The sequence below is a fragment of the Talpa occidentalis genome, unplaced genomic scaffold (genome assembly GCF_014898055.3).
Source record: "Talpa occidentalis isolate TD23 unplaced genomic scaffold, MPIMG_talOcc4v2.1 talOcc4.12, whole genome shotgun sequence".
In the NCBI taxonomy this organism is placed as follows: domain Eukaryota; kingdom Metazoa; phylum Chordata; class Mammalia; order Eulipotyphla; family Talpidae; genus Talpa; species Talpa occidentalis.
Genome location: NW_023601212.1, coordinates 4,779,544 through 4,791,976, shown reverse-complemented (window position 1 = coordinate 4,791,976; position 12,433 = coordinate 4,779,544). Strand labels below are relative to the sequence as shown.

At 47.4% G+C, this 12,433-nt stretch overlaps 2 protein-coding genes and 1 long non-coding RNA gene across 6 annotated transcripts in view; 1 reads left to right on the top strand and 2 right to left on the bottom strand.

Annotated features, from left to right (window-relative positions):
- LOC129145447 (uncharacterized) overlaps nucleotides 1-12,433 on the top strand; it is a 29,877-nt gene that overhangs the window by 4,760 nt on the left and 12,684 nt on the right. For 2 of the 3 annotated variants that reach the window (XR_008550987.1, XR_008550985.1), the window contains exon 2: nucleotides 11,697-11,778. This is a non-coding gene — a long non-coding RNA (uncharacterized LOC129145447). Of the gene's footprint in view, nucleotides 1-9,580; nucleotides 9,617-11,696; nucleotides 11,779-12,433 lie in introns of those variants that run through there. The other variant, XR_008550986.1, reaches the window with a different exon arrangement.
- Nucleotides 771-9,442, bottom strand: ZNF557 (zinc finger protein 557). 2 transcript variants are annotated; one of them, XM_037504790.2, is made up of 8 exons: nucleotides 9,404-9,442; nucleotides 8,634-8,716; nucleotides 7,027-7,141; nucleotides 6,388-6,470; nucleotides 5,738-5,864; nucleotides 2,948-3,043; nucleotides 2,476-2,558; nucleotides 771-1,993 (listed from the first exon to the last, which is right to left on the bottom strand). In XM_037504790.2, the coding sequence occupies exons 3-8, from the start codon at nucleotides 7,055-7,057 to the stop codon at nucleotides 1,211-1,213; spliced, it is 1,203 nt and encodes a 400-aa protein (XP_037360687.1). In that variant the 5' UTR covers nucleotides 7,058-7,141; nucleotides 8,634-8,716; nucleotides 9,404-9,442; the 3' UTR covers nucleotides 771-1,210. The 2 variants fall into 2 exon arrangements, with proteins under 2 accessions (XP_037360687.1, XP_037360688.1); XM_037504791.2 differs by lacking the exon at nucleotides 9,404-9,442 and adding an exon at nucleotides 9,186-9,200.
- LOC119240347 (mucin-16-like) overlaps nucleotides 11,449-12,433 on the bottom strand; it is a 61,169-nt gene continuing 60,184 nt past the window's right edge. The window contains exon 41 of the mRNA XM_054692973.1: nucleotides 11,449-11,844. Coding sequence (XP_054548948.1) covers nucleotides 11,746-11,844 — 99 coding nt within the window. The 3' untranslated portion in view covers nucleotides 11,449-11,745. The remainder of the gene's footprint in view (nucleotides 11,845-12,433) is intronic.

The window sequence follows — 12,433 nt, the reverse complement described above, 5'->3', positions numbered from 1 at the left end:
TACAGGAATCACTGGGACTTCCCAGTGAGAATGCACTGACAGGTCGTGCATCCAGGGAGAATCTATTTCCCTAGTGTTAAGAGGTATCCCTCGAGGCATTCTTCTTTCTTTATAGTCACGCATTTCTTCGCAGTGAGTACTCACAGGTTCCCAAGAATGTGGAAAAATGGAAATCTTTCCAATACTGATCACAAGTAATGGGGATTTTTCCTCCAGAATAAATCTTCCCAGCTCTTGAAATTTGAGGAAACATCCAAGGTTTTCCCACAGTGATGACCTTCAGAGTTTCTCACCATCTTCCGCTCAGGAATATAAATGCTTGATGCTGCAGGGTTTCCTGCGTTCCTCAGGCTTCCTCCGGAGTGGCTTCCTCATGTGTTTTCTAAGGGCTGAGTGTCCCTAAAAGCTTTTGCATTCTGATGATAGTCCGTTTTCCCCTTAGCGTGTTGTCACATGACTCCCTAGAGAGGTCACTGACATTTTCCTACAGCCACCATGTTCCCCATGTTTCTCACAATATACAACCTGTGCTGCACATCTGGGCGAGCTCGAGCTGAAAGCTTACCAGATTGTTCTCACGAGGTTTTTCTCCAGAGTGGATTCAGATGAGTTTCTGATGCCACTTCACTCTGAATACACCAAAGGTCTTTTATAATTCCACGGCAAGCGTCCTGTGGTTTCCAGTGATCTCTTTGTGTACACATAATCTGTGCAGGCTCCCCCACATTTTATCAAGATAGGTCTGTGAGACCAGTAAGTATGGTATAAGTGACAGCAAGTCTTCCTGACATATTAGCTCTCCCTCACACCAAATGATTTTGTGGGAACCTGCTGCTGTGTCATACAGCTACTTAGGCCTATGGAGAGTTCCACCTGGTGAAGAAATGAAGGTTCCTTGCCAACAATAGGGACTAAGAGACCCCAGTGAACAATTCTGGAAGTAGACTCTTCTGCAGTAAAAACTCAGATTGTAGCTCCTGTGACATCTTGAATGCATCCTCATGAGATATCCTGAGCCAGAACTACACAGATGTTTCCAAATTCCTGACTTAGATAAGTTGTGAGATAATATCAATGAATGCTGTTGTTTGATGAAACAATGATGTTTTGGAGGAAAATTTATTACGCAGCAACAGAGTTCACACATCAATGGTGAGTTACAAGCTGTCTGGAAATAAGAAGTCAGTGAATGCTATTCCAGTGACTATATTCATATCCACCTATTATGTATTCTCTTGTGCACTGAAAGGTAAGAGTTAGTGGTGAATGATTTTCCACACTGATTACATTCATAGGGTTTTTCTCCAGTGTGTGTTCTCACATGTTTCTTAACAGCTGAGAGATTATTAAAAGCCTTCCCACAATTACTGCACTCATAGGGTTTCTCTCCAGTATGAATTCTCTTGTGCACAGTGAGAGAAAAGCTACTGCTAAAGGATTTTCCGCACTGATTACACTCGTAGGGTTTTTCTCCAGTGTGAGTTCTCATATGCTGAGTCAGATATGAGCTCTTCCTAAAGGTCTTTCCACAATCGGGGCATTCGTAAGGTTTCTCTCCTGTGTGAATGCTATTGTGTCCAGTCAGGGAGGACCTCGTGCTGAAGGCCTTCCCACACTGATTACATTCGTGGTGATTCTCTCGTGTATGAATTCTCTTGTGGCTTTTGAGGTTACAACTAGTGCGGAAGACGTGAAAACACTGGTTACATTCGTAAGGCTTTTCCCCAGTGTGAATTCTCACATGCAGTCGCAGAGAGGAGGGGTCGTTGAAGGCTTTCCCACAGTCGTTGCATTCATAGGGTTTCTCCCCATTATGTATTCTCTTATGGATCGTCAGGTAAGACCTACTGCTGAAGGACTTTCCACACTGGTTACAGTCATAGGGTTTTTCTCCAGTGTGAATTCTCTTGTGCTGAGTAAGGTTAGATTTTGTGCTGAAGACTTTAAAACACTGATTACATTCATTGAGTTTCACTCCAAGGTGATTCCTTTCCTGTTGATTAAGAAAGCAATATAACTATAATTTGTAAAATTTTAACATTTAAAGCTATCTCATACATTCTCTACCAGAATTCTGTTCCATTATTATAATTGATGCCTTGATTATTTTCAGTACCTGTGCATGCTTTCTACTCAGCTTGATCACTTATAAATTTAAAAAGATAAAAGACGCTTTGCCACAAGTCCTTATCATAGTCACAGAGCATTTTCTGAACATTTAAAATCACTTCATGTTTCAAACATAAACTCAATATCTGAGTCACATCTAAGGAAATATTTACTTGTGGAAACACACCTTTAATGTCTATTTTTCCTCCAAATTTACAGTAGTTTCACAGTATCTCTCCAGAAACACTATTTTCTCATGTGCAAATGATACTTCTCTTTAATGTATATCTTGATTACTTTGTGGCTTTTCTAACTTAAGGAATTTTCCTACTGTGAAAACCTAGAAATCACCCAGTTGAGTCTTACCGCTTTCACACCATTAGAGTGTTCTTTTCTCAAAACATGCTTCTTAGGAGTCAGCCATTGGGCTTTAATTACAGTGTCCAAATCTGAAACAAATTGAAAGTAAATGTAAGTGGATGGAGAAAAATATAGTGAAGTGCACACATGAGTAAAGGCAAAACTCTGAGGGATTAGGTTTTTTTAGGAGGAACTTTGCAATGCAAAGAAGCTCAATACACACATGTAGGTACTATAAAATGACCCTGAGACAATTAACATTGATCAGAGGTTTGCAAAAGAACTAACAGGAATGCAAAGTTGAACTGGACAAAGAGCACAGCATATGCAGGACTTAAGTTCATACCAAATGTTCTTGGCCATCTGTGTAAAAAAAGGGACATTTTTGCCCAATCCACCTTTCCTCAGTAACACTCTCCAGCACCAGGACTCGCTGGCAGCAGCCAGTCCTCACATGGACTGTGGCTGCAGTGCTCACCTGGATGTGCGCCTGGGAGAGCTTCTCGCTCCTCTGCCGGCATCTTGCCCTCCTGTTCCCACTGGGAGAGCAGACTGGGTTTATCAACACGACACCCTAATTCATGGAGAAAAGACATATGTTTGGTGCAATCGTGCAGGTGACCAGCAACTGCATTAAACTGGAGCCAACAATTCTGCAGATGGGGAAGTATGATTTTTACAGCTGTGGAATAACTACACCTAGATTTTAGTGGACATATTCATTCTCAAAGAACAAAAAACACAAGTATCCTCACAAAACATCCAGGTGACAGGGCATAAAGAGTTTCAAGTCCCATGGCCAAGTTTAAACACGTACTTCAGAAGTCCTAAAGCTTTAACCATGGAGAATACAAAGCTGAGGTAAAGAAAAGACAATCATTTCATTGGGAAGGCAACAGATAAAACATCCATGAGGATAGACATGCCTATCTCATTTATCACTGTCTGACTAAACCCAGCACAGATCAGGAACAGAAGTGCTTATGAAAGAGTTCTGAAGGCCTCCATATATACAGAGCATTTTAGTAACAAAACAAAACAAAAACCCTCCACAGTACACATTCCTCTCAATTGCACATGGAACTTTTTCAAGACTAAACCCTATATATTGGGACAAGTCACAATAAATCTATAGATTGAAATCATATCAGGCATCTTTTTTGATCACAAGTTTAGGCAGAATCTGGAAACCAACCACAGAAAGCTAGAAAAAATTTTTAGAAATATGTGGACACTAAACAACATGCTATTAAAAAACATCAGGTCAACATGGAAATCAAAGGAGAAATTAAAAAAAAAAAAACACATGGAGAAAATGAAAATAACTAGAATTTGTGGCACACAACAGGAGCAGTACCAAGAGGTAAGTTTACAACAACATTAGTCTACCTCAAGAAATAACAAAAATCTCAAATACCAATCTGAACTTACACTTAGAGGAAATAGAAGAAAAATCAGATGTGAAATGAATTAGATAGAAAACCAAAAGACAGTCCAAAAGATCAGTGAAACCAAAAATTGATTGAAAAATAAAACTGACAAGCCATTGGATATGGCCACAAAGAAAAGAGAAAACCCAAGTTAACAGAATGGAAATGAATGAGGTGAAATTACAATGGATACTTACAGAAATACACAGGATCATAAGAACCTATCAAAGTATCAGGTAAAAGCAAACAAAACAAGATAAATAATAGAGAAACTGGAATTCACAAAAATTAAAACCTCGGTGTCTCAGTGGGCACAGCCAGACACTGACAAGACACTGGGGAGGTGAGGACATGGGGGTGGGCAGGCCATTAGGACCAGGGTGCCCCAAACCCGTTTGCCCGCCCCAAGCCCACTTATCAAACTGAATGAGAAACAGCTGGAGTCAGGGTGCCCCCAAACCTGGGAAAGGGTCACGTGTTCAGAACCCTAACACGGCAACATGATGCCAAAGCAGTGGACCAAGCATGTTCCAGGAATACGAGTCCAGCAGCCTGGGGGACTTGGTGGGCCTCGGTCCCCTGGGAGGCCCCATGGGCCTCAACCAACCAGCAAAAGACACAATACCGGGACACCCCAAGCTGGACCTCCCCCCACTCCTTGCCTGCTTCCTACACCCATATAAACACCTGCTTCTTGCCCGTCAGCGGCTATGTACTCGGGACCCCTCTCTAGTCAGAGAGCTTTCCTGTCCTTCTGCTCTTACAACAAATCTCTTGCTTTTCTGCCTAACTCTGGTCTCGACGCTGAGTCCTTTCCTTGCCAAGACAGGAACTAAGATCCCACTTGGGGTCTGGAGCCCGGACTCCAAGCCTTATGCAATACCACAGAAGGAGAGGAATTATTCACAATCATATTTTGGGTAAGAGTCTTGTACTCAGAATATGTAAGGAATTTTTACAACCCATGAACAAAAAGATAGACCAATTAAAAAAGGTCTAAGGACTAGATACTCTACAAAAGACACACAGATACTCATCAAGCACATGAAAAATGCTCAGTGTCACTCGGGAAACTCAAATCAAAGCGAGATACCATTTAGTACCTACGAGGATGAAAACTGTCAAAAAACAAAAGCTGGCGGAAGAAGAGAAGTAACTGGACCCCTCATACACTGGTGACAGGTGTGAAATGGTTTAGCTGATATGGAAAACAGTCTGGCAGTTTCTCAAAAATTTAAACATGGAAATATCACGTGACCTAGCATTCTACTCCTAGATATATACACAGAATTGAAAACAGTTACTTAACCCTGTACACAAATACTCACAGCGGCATTTTTAAAAATCACCTCTAAGTGGAAACCATCCAAATGTTTGTCAACCAATGAGCAGATAAACAAAATGAGATATATCCGCGCAGTGGAATACATTCAGTCGTGGACACGCACTGGTACACGCGACAACATGGCTAAACCTTTAAAACAGTATGTGGCCGGAGAGCAGGCGGACACAAACGAGCCCACTGGAGTTTTATGATCGCACGAACATGGGATGTTCTGAACAGGGAAACCCATGGAGACCGAAAGGGTATCTGGGGGGCGGGGGCGGCGCGCAAGGCGGCGAGGGGTACTGAGCCCTCAGTGGGTTTCTTTTAGAGGTGATGACAATATTCAGAAAGTAGTGTTGATGGTTGTACAACATGGTGAATATATCAAAAGTCACTTAATTGTACTCTTTAAAAGGGTGCATTTGTGTCATGTGAACACTACCTCGGTGACACGAAAAAGAAAATGCTTGGTTTCCGGCCACCACAGGTGCACAGGCGCGGGCGGGCTTACCGAGCGAGGCCAGGTTCCGGCAGGTCTCCAGCATCACGTCTCTGTACAGCATCCTCTGAGATGGGGCTAGCAGTGCCCACTCCTCCTGGGTGAACTCCACGGCCACATCCTCGAAGGTCACCAGGCCCTAAACCGTGGCCGACATCGTGACTCAGCCAGGGGCCACCCCCCCCCCCCACGCTGGGAGGAAACGGGACTGACGGCCAAAGAAGGGGTGCTGAACCTAGAGCCCAGGGCGTCCAGGCAGCGCTCTGGGCTCGGCCCTCAGAGCTCACCTCTGGCCTACTGTGCCCCTCGGAAGGCTAGAGGCACCGCTACCACACAGGTGGTTTTCTTGCCACCAAGAAATTCCCCCGCCGCCAAGACCGAGCAGTGCTGGGCACTGTTGAAATCAGAGCAGCGTCTGGTACATCAACGACTTCCCAACGGCCAACAAAAATGGAGTCTGGGACACAGTCACGTTTTTCTTATCGTCCCCCGAAAACCCTCAGCAGAACACATGTCAACGAAGGCGCTGGAGGAAGCTTGCAGATGTGGGTAATGTCACACACTGTGCCACTCTCTGGGCAGCCCCTCGCCCCACCCCAATGCCCAAAGACCGGGTTTAGCTGCAAGGCTCCAGGTCACAGAAGATAATGGAGCCAACTCACCTGTACCCAGCTTGTCAGGAAGCCACCAGCCCCCTCCTCCTCTGGGCATCCATCTCGAGAGGATGGGTAAAGGGAAGACTGAGCTGGAGAACACAAGAGTTGTAAGAACCCTGGGGTGCTCTGTTCCAGCACCCACAGATCTGAGTTTCCCCACCCACTCGCGACGGGCCATACCTCACACACAAATACCCGGGCCCGGCCCCTGCGGCTTGCACGGGAAGCCAGAGGAGAGCCCTGTTTCTCTGCGGGCTAGAAAATGGGGCTCCCTGCTCTCAAGGAAGAGCTTACTAGTCCCACTTTAGATGAAGAAGCTGAAATTTGAGGGAATTATTATTATTGTAACAACTTTACAAAATGAAGTACAAGTGTTAAGTTTATTTTTTTCAGAGTCTTCAACATTCTATTTAGTTTGGGAATATTCTAGTCCCTTATGAAACACTAAAAGTTGTGCACCTTTCTCTAAGACTATTATCTTCTTCATCAATTTTTTGGGACTTGTTAGAGGCACACCCCGAACACCTGTGTACACGCCCCTCACAGGCGATTCCGCTCCTGTCCCGCCTGCTCAGTTCCCTGCCCTGACCCACTCTGCACAGCAAAAGCCCTGAAAGTCTGGACACAGAGGGCCCCGCAACTGACCGTAAGTGGGGGACAGAACAACTGCTGCCATCCTGTGAGGGGGAGCAGGTTTTCCTGAACAACAGTGTGAGGACCGGGGCACTCCTCTTCCTCCTGGTGCACGCTGCACAGGGCTCTGGAAGAAATGGAACAACAGGAAGTTTCCACGGCCTCTCTAAGAGGACAAGGCTACCTCAGCCTACCGTGCCCTCCAGCAAAATACAGTGTTTTTGACCCCGGCCTTCTGTTCTCCTTTATTGGCGATAAACTCGGGGCTACACTCGGCAAATCCCACCTGCCCCTGCATGGACGATTACAAGGGACATCACTGCTCCAGCCCACCTGAACCCCTCAGTCTCATTGTTCGCCAAGCACATTCTTCCCTGCCTCAGGGATGTCACAGTCACATTCCCTGCCACATCCCTGGGGGCGGTGGCACCTGGCTCCTGCCATTCTTTTAGCCTCCAGGCTCTCCACACCCAGACACATCAGAGGCCAGGAGGAGGAGCAGTGTGAGTTTTTCAACTCTAGGCCCTGAGCCCCCATGCTACACTGGGCACACACGTCCCCAGGCCACTCCAGGTTCTGTCATTGCCTAACTCTGTTCTGAGCCTCTTCCTTCAAGTGTTGTCCATTTAGAACTCTCAGAGGTGCCAGGAACACTTGTAATTCCGCTCTGTCCAGTACAGGACCTGCCAGCCACACCTGGTGACGAGCTCTAGGATGTGGCTAGAGCAGCTGAGAAGACAAATCTCCAATTATGCTTTTCATTTATTCATCTGAAATGGCGACAAGTGGTTTAGGTCTTAAATAGGTGAGGGCAGCTGGTAAACCATGAAATGTACACTCCAAGAATAATCTATGTTTGCATGACAAGCAAACATTCTCCTTAAGAATATTACAGGAAAGCTAGAATGAAAAAGGCACACACACACAATTTATTGAACCCAAATGATTAAATAAATATAAAACTATTTAATGTGATTTTCTGCAATATAAGTCACCAGACTATTATTTCAGAGAAGTTTTAAGGAGCAAAGTTCATTTCTATTAGAAGATACAGTATAGAGAACAATTATTTTGGAAACTGGTGCCTTATCCTTCAAGCCGTTGAATATTCCTCCAAAGGATTTTAAATCCCACTAGGGAAAAAATTCACTTGTTCAAAACATATCTGAATGGCCAATTCAATTTAAAATTTCTGTTACTAGGATAAAGCAGTTCAAGTCACTCTTCCCCTGCTGTCCCTGTATTTTGAATCTTAATGGAGAATTTGAAAGGCTTTAGAAGCCAAATCTCATGGGCCTGAGAAATGTTCCTGAGAAGCCCTGCTAGTCTCGAGTGGGTAAAGTCCCGAAATTTTGCTACTTAGAATGCAAGGAAATTTCATTTCTCTGTTACACATACTTAGTGGTTTGCTTAATGTACTTGTTTACACTATATAACCATACACACTGGTCTTTTCCCCTTGAATATAATCAGTGCAGTAAAAATAACTTTTCTTATGAGACCCTCCCTAGTCTAGGCTCCTTGTGTTTACAACTTGAACTCAGGAAGGGCCACCAGCAGGGAATCTGCACAGGGAAGGCTGCTGGAGCCGGCTGTGGTCAGTTCCCCAGGGAGCTCACCTGATCCCCCGGTAATCCGGGTCAGTGGGAACAGGCGAAGCTGGTTTCAACACAAACTTGAGCTTCAGAGGTGCCTTGCTTGTCTGTGGGGGAAAAGAGGCACAAAGGCTGCTTTGAGGCCTTCTGTAGGGGGTGGTATAGCTGCTGAACAGTAAGCGCATCCCCCTCACCATCTTTTTTCTTTTGGATGCACCGACTGACCGTGCCCCGTGGGCGGCCACTGGATTACCCATGTCCATGCAGCCCTCTGCTCGGGAGAACCGGCCCAGCGATGCGGGCGTGTAGACAGGGCTTGGGGAGCGATTCCCAGCAATGCAAACACGGTGTCGTCTGGGAGCCCACGTGACTCAGCTAACTTTTTAGCGATTTCCAGTTGATTCAGGGCTTCAGAGCCGTTAAGGCCCTAAGATTAGGGATTTCCCACGCGCGGCGCTCCGGGGAAAGCTTTGTTGTGGGGGGCTGTTCAGCCGTCGAAGAATATTTAGAAACCAGCAGCATCCCCGGCGCCCTCCCCCCGCCCACCACGGGGTACCAAGGGCCCCCCATTGACACCTGAAACAACGCCTCCAGAGACCGCCGCCGGCCCAGGGGCGCGCGGGGCCCGGGGTCCGGGCGGCGCCCCGAAGAAGGGCCGGCGGTGCCAGGGCTGCTGCAAGCACCGCGTGCGCGAGCCGAGGGCCGGGCCGGGCCCCCGAGCGGGGCAGGCGGCTCGCGGCTCCCGCACCCCCGGCCCCGTCGGGCGGCCCCCCGCGCGCGGACGGCGTACGTACCGCGGGAATCCCGGCCACGCGAGGCCCGTGCGCGCCGGGCCGCCCGCCGCCCGCGGCCGCTCCCGCAGCGCCGCCCGCCCTTCCGCTTCCGGCCCCCGCGCGCCATTTCCGGTGCGGGCGCGCCGTCCGGGAGAGCGGGGCCGGGGCGGCGCGGGCCCCCAGCGCGGGAAGCGCCGGCTCAGCGGGCGAGTCCGGGGCCGGTCGCCGCGCCGGGTCAGCACCAGGGACGGGGACCCGCTCTGGGGGCGGGGCCGGGCGCGCGCGGCACCTCCCCGGGGGCGGGCTCTGGGCGCGGGGACCAATCACGGGAGGGGCTGAGGGGGGCCGCGCCGAACGAGACAGTTCCGGGGCGGGGCTGGGGCGGGGCCATGGGAGGAGCTTGTCCCGGGGGCGTGGCCCAGGGAGGGGCTTGGCTCGGGGGCGTGGCCCTGGGAGGGGCTTGGCTCGGGGGCGTGGCCCTGGGAGGAGCTTGGCTCGGGGGACGGGGCCTTGCTGGTCCTTGGATCGCGTGGTGGTTGGATAGTGACCTTTCTGCATGCTTGTGTTTGCACACCCCGAGAGAAGAACACGTCCTTATTTGGTGCCTGTTTGCTATTCTTAATTTCATTTAGCAAATGCATCGTTTCTTTTCAATTTGCTGTCCCAAGCCAGAAGGCTGGGATGCTATTTTAAGATTTGTTGGGGGCGGGAGGTTATGTCATACAAGACATAGGGAAACTTCAAAAACAGGGACAAAGTCAGTGAAATGTTCTCACTCTGGTACTGTCTCCTGCTTCTTTTGACCAAAGATAAGCATTATTTTTTTCATTCTTCTTGCTATAATGTGTATTTGTCCACGTATGTGTATGTACAAACCCAAGAGAGATTTTCCCAAGCAGCAACTGAAACTGCTAAATTGTTTCATGCATCTGGATCTACCGAAAAGGGGGATGAATTAGGGATGGGTTGATAAGAAGAAAACAAAGAGACATTTAAGAGATCAAAAGAAAGAGTGATAAATATAATGTATTCAAAATATCCTATATAGACTATCTCTGGATAAGATTCATGTCATAAAGTGGTAAAAGCTTGTGTAATTGTAACAGATACTCTCCAGAGAAAGGGGACGTTCCAGGTTCCCTGCCTCACCCTAAGGAAGGGCAGGTACTGGAAGTTAGAAAAGACCAAGAGAAATGCTAGAGAGGAAGAAGTGGAAGAAGCAGAGGAGGAGGAAAGAGAAGAATTGGAGAGAGATGGGCAGAGAGGAATATGCTGGAAGGGAGAGGAAGGAAGAAGCCCTGGCAGAGGCATGTGGAGCAGAGAGACACACGAAGAAGCCACAGTTGCTTCTCAGCCTTGGACTTGCACCAGGAACTGGGGGGACATGGAAGGCGAATCTTGAAAGAGGCAGAGAACATGGGTGAGAGAAGCCAAAGAAAGCATCAAAGAAAGACAAAACTAAACCAACTCGTGAAAACTGAGTGTAGATTTTAGGCATCCAAGTGGGGAGGGGAAGAGGGAGGCAGGGAGGAGAGTGGTGAGGGAGGGGAGCACAGTGGACTACGTAGAGGACTCTGGGTGCTTTGGGGGCGGGAGAGCTACAGTGGCCACACCTCAGGGGAGAAATCCTACCTTGTGAAAAAAGATGTAAAACAATAGTGCTCCATCCTCAGGTTTCCTCCAGGTTTTACTTATCTTTCCATCCAAAGCAGACTAAGCATTATTTATTGTGTACTAGAGTTAGTCAGGGATTCATCTTCCCAGACACCAAATCATTTCAGCTTCTACGTCTGAAGACCAACTGCAGAGTCATTGCTTCCCCCTCCCCCCACTGCCACTCCTTTTTGGCCTATTTCCCACCTTGGAAGACCCGTGAGGGAGAGGGGCGTGACCAATTTTGATTGATCTGTAAAGTGTGGTGGATCTGAGATTCAGAGAATGACATAGTGTAGGGGGGACTGGAGAATCCAGGACATGGGCTGTGGTAGGAGGGAGTTTGGGGGGCTATGGAAGAACCCGGGTGGGTGGGATGGCTGACACAGGAGTCAGAGAGAGGTGTGTTCCAGGGTTTCTTAGGAATAGGAACCTCACATTGAAGCAGGGGTTGATTTTATATGATAGCAGTTTTTGTACCAGCTCCACCAGTTCTGTCCCTCAGTGATAAAACAGTATGCAACCATAGGCAGAATTGCAAGTGCCTTTGGCCCTTGATGCGACAGCAGACTTTTCATCTTAGTTCCCTGTGAACCAGACAGGAGAAGTCAAGAAGGGTTCAGAGATTATGTCTGACCCGTGTGGTTTATTTCTGTTCCAGTCAAGCTTCGGTAGAGCCTGGTTGGGGACGGGGCCTCGGCCTGATCTCATCACGGCAGCTTCCGCAGGTCCAGGTGTGGCAGGTAATAGCCCAGGCGCCGTCGCTGAACCTCATAAGTGCCCTCCTTTTTCCTCAGGCAGATGGTGAACTGTGAGAGTGAGAGGACATCAGAATGGCCTGGTCACCTGCTCCAGCACAGAGCAATCTAACAGAACATGAAAAAGCCATAGAGACCTAACGCTTCCTGTCTCTCTCCTTCCTTTTTCCACTTAATTTTCTCTCTCAGTTCTTTTCACTTTTTTCTTTTCTATTTTCTCTCCCCTTTCACTTTCAATTTTCATCATTTTTGCTCTGGTCACTCTCAGTTTTCATCATGTTTGCTCTGATACTTCCTTCATTTCTCCCTCTCTGTTGGTCTCTCTCATGTCCTCTACCTTAATGGAAGTATACTTGACAGGCAATAAAACTTATACATTTAAAGTGAATGACTTCATAAATTTGATTATGGCTTTATTGAAATCAAGGTGATAATCCTCATCCCAAAAAGTTTTTTCATACGTCTTTGTAATTGCTTCTTCTCTGCCATTTGCAAATATAGTTTCACTCCCAGGCAGCCAAAGATAGCTTGTATTTTCTAGAATTTCTTTATAAATGGACTCATGTATTAAGTAATCTTTTTATCTGGCTTCTTTCACTCAGCATAATTAATTTGATATGTATGCATGTCTATGAATGTA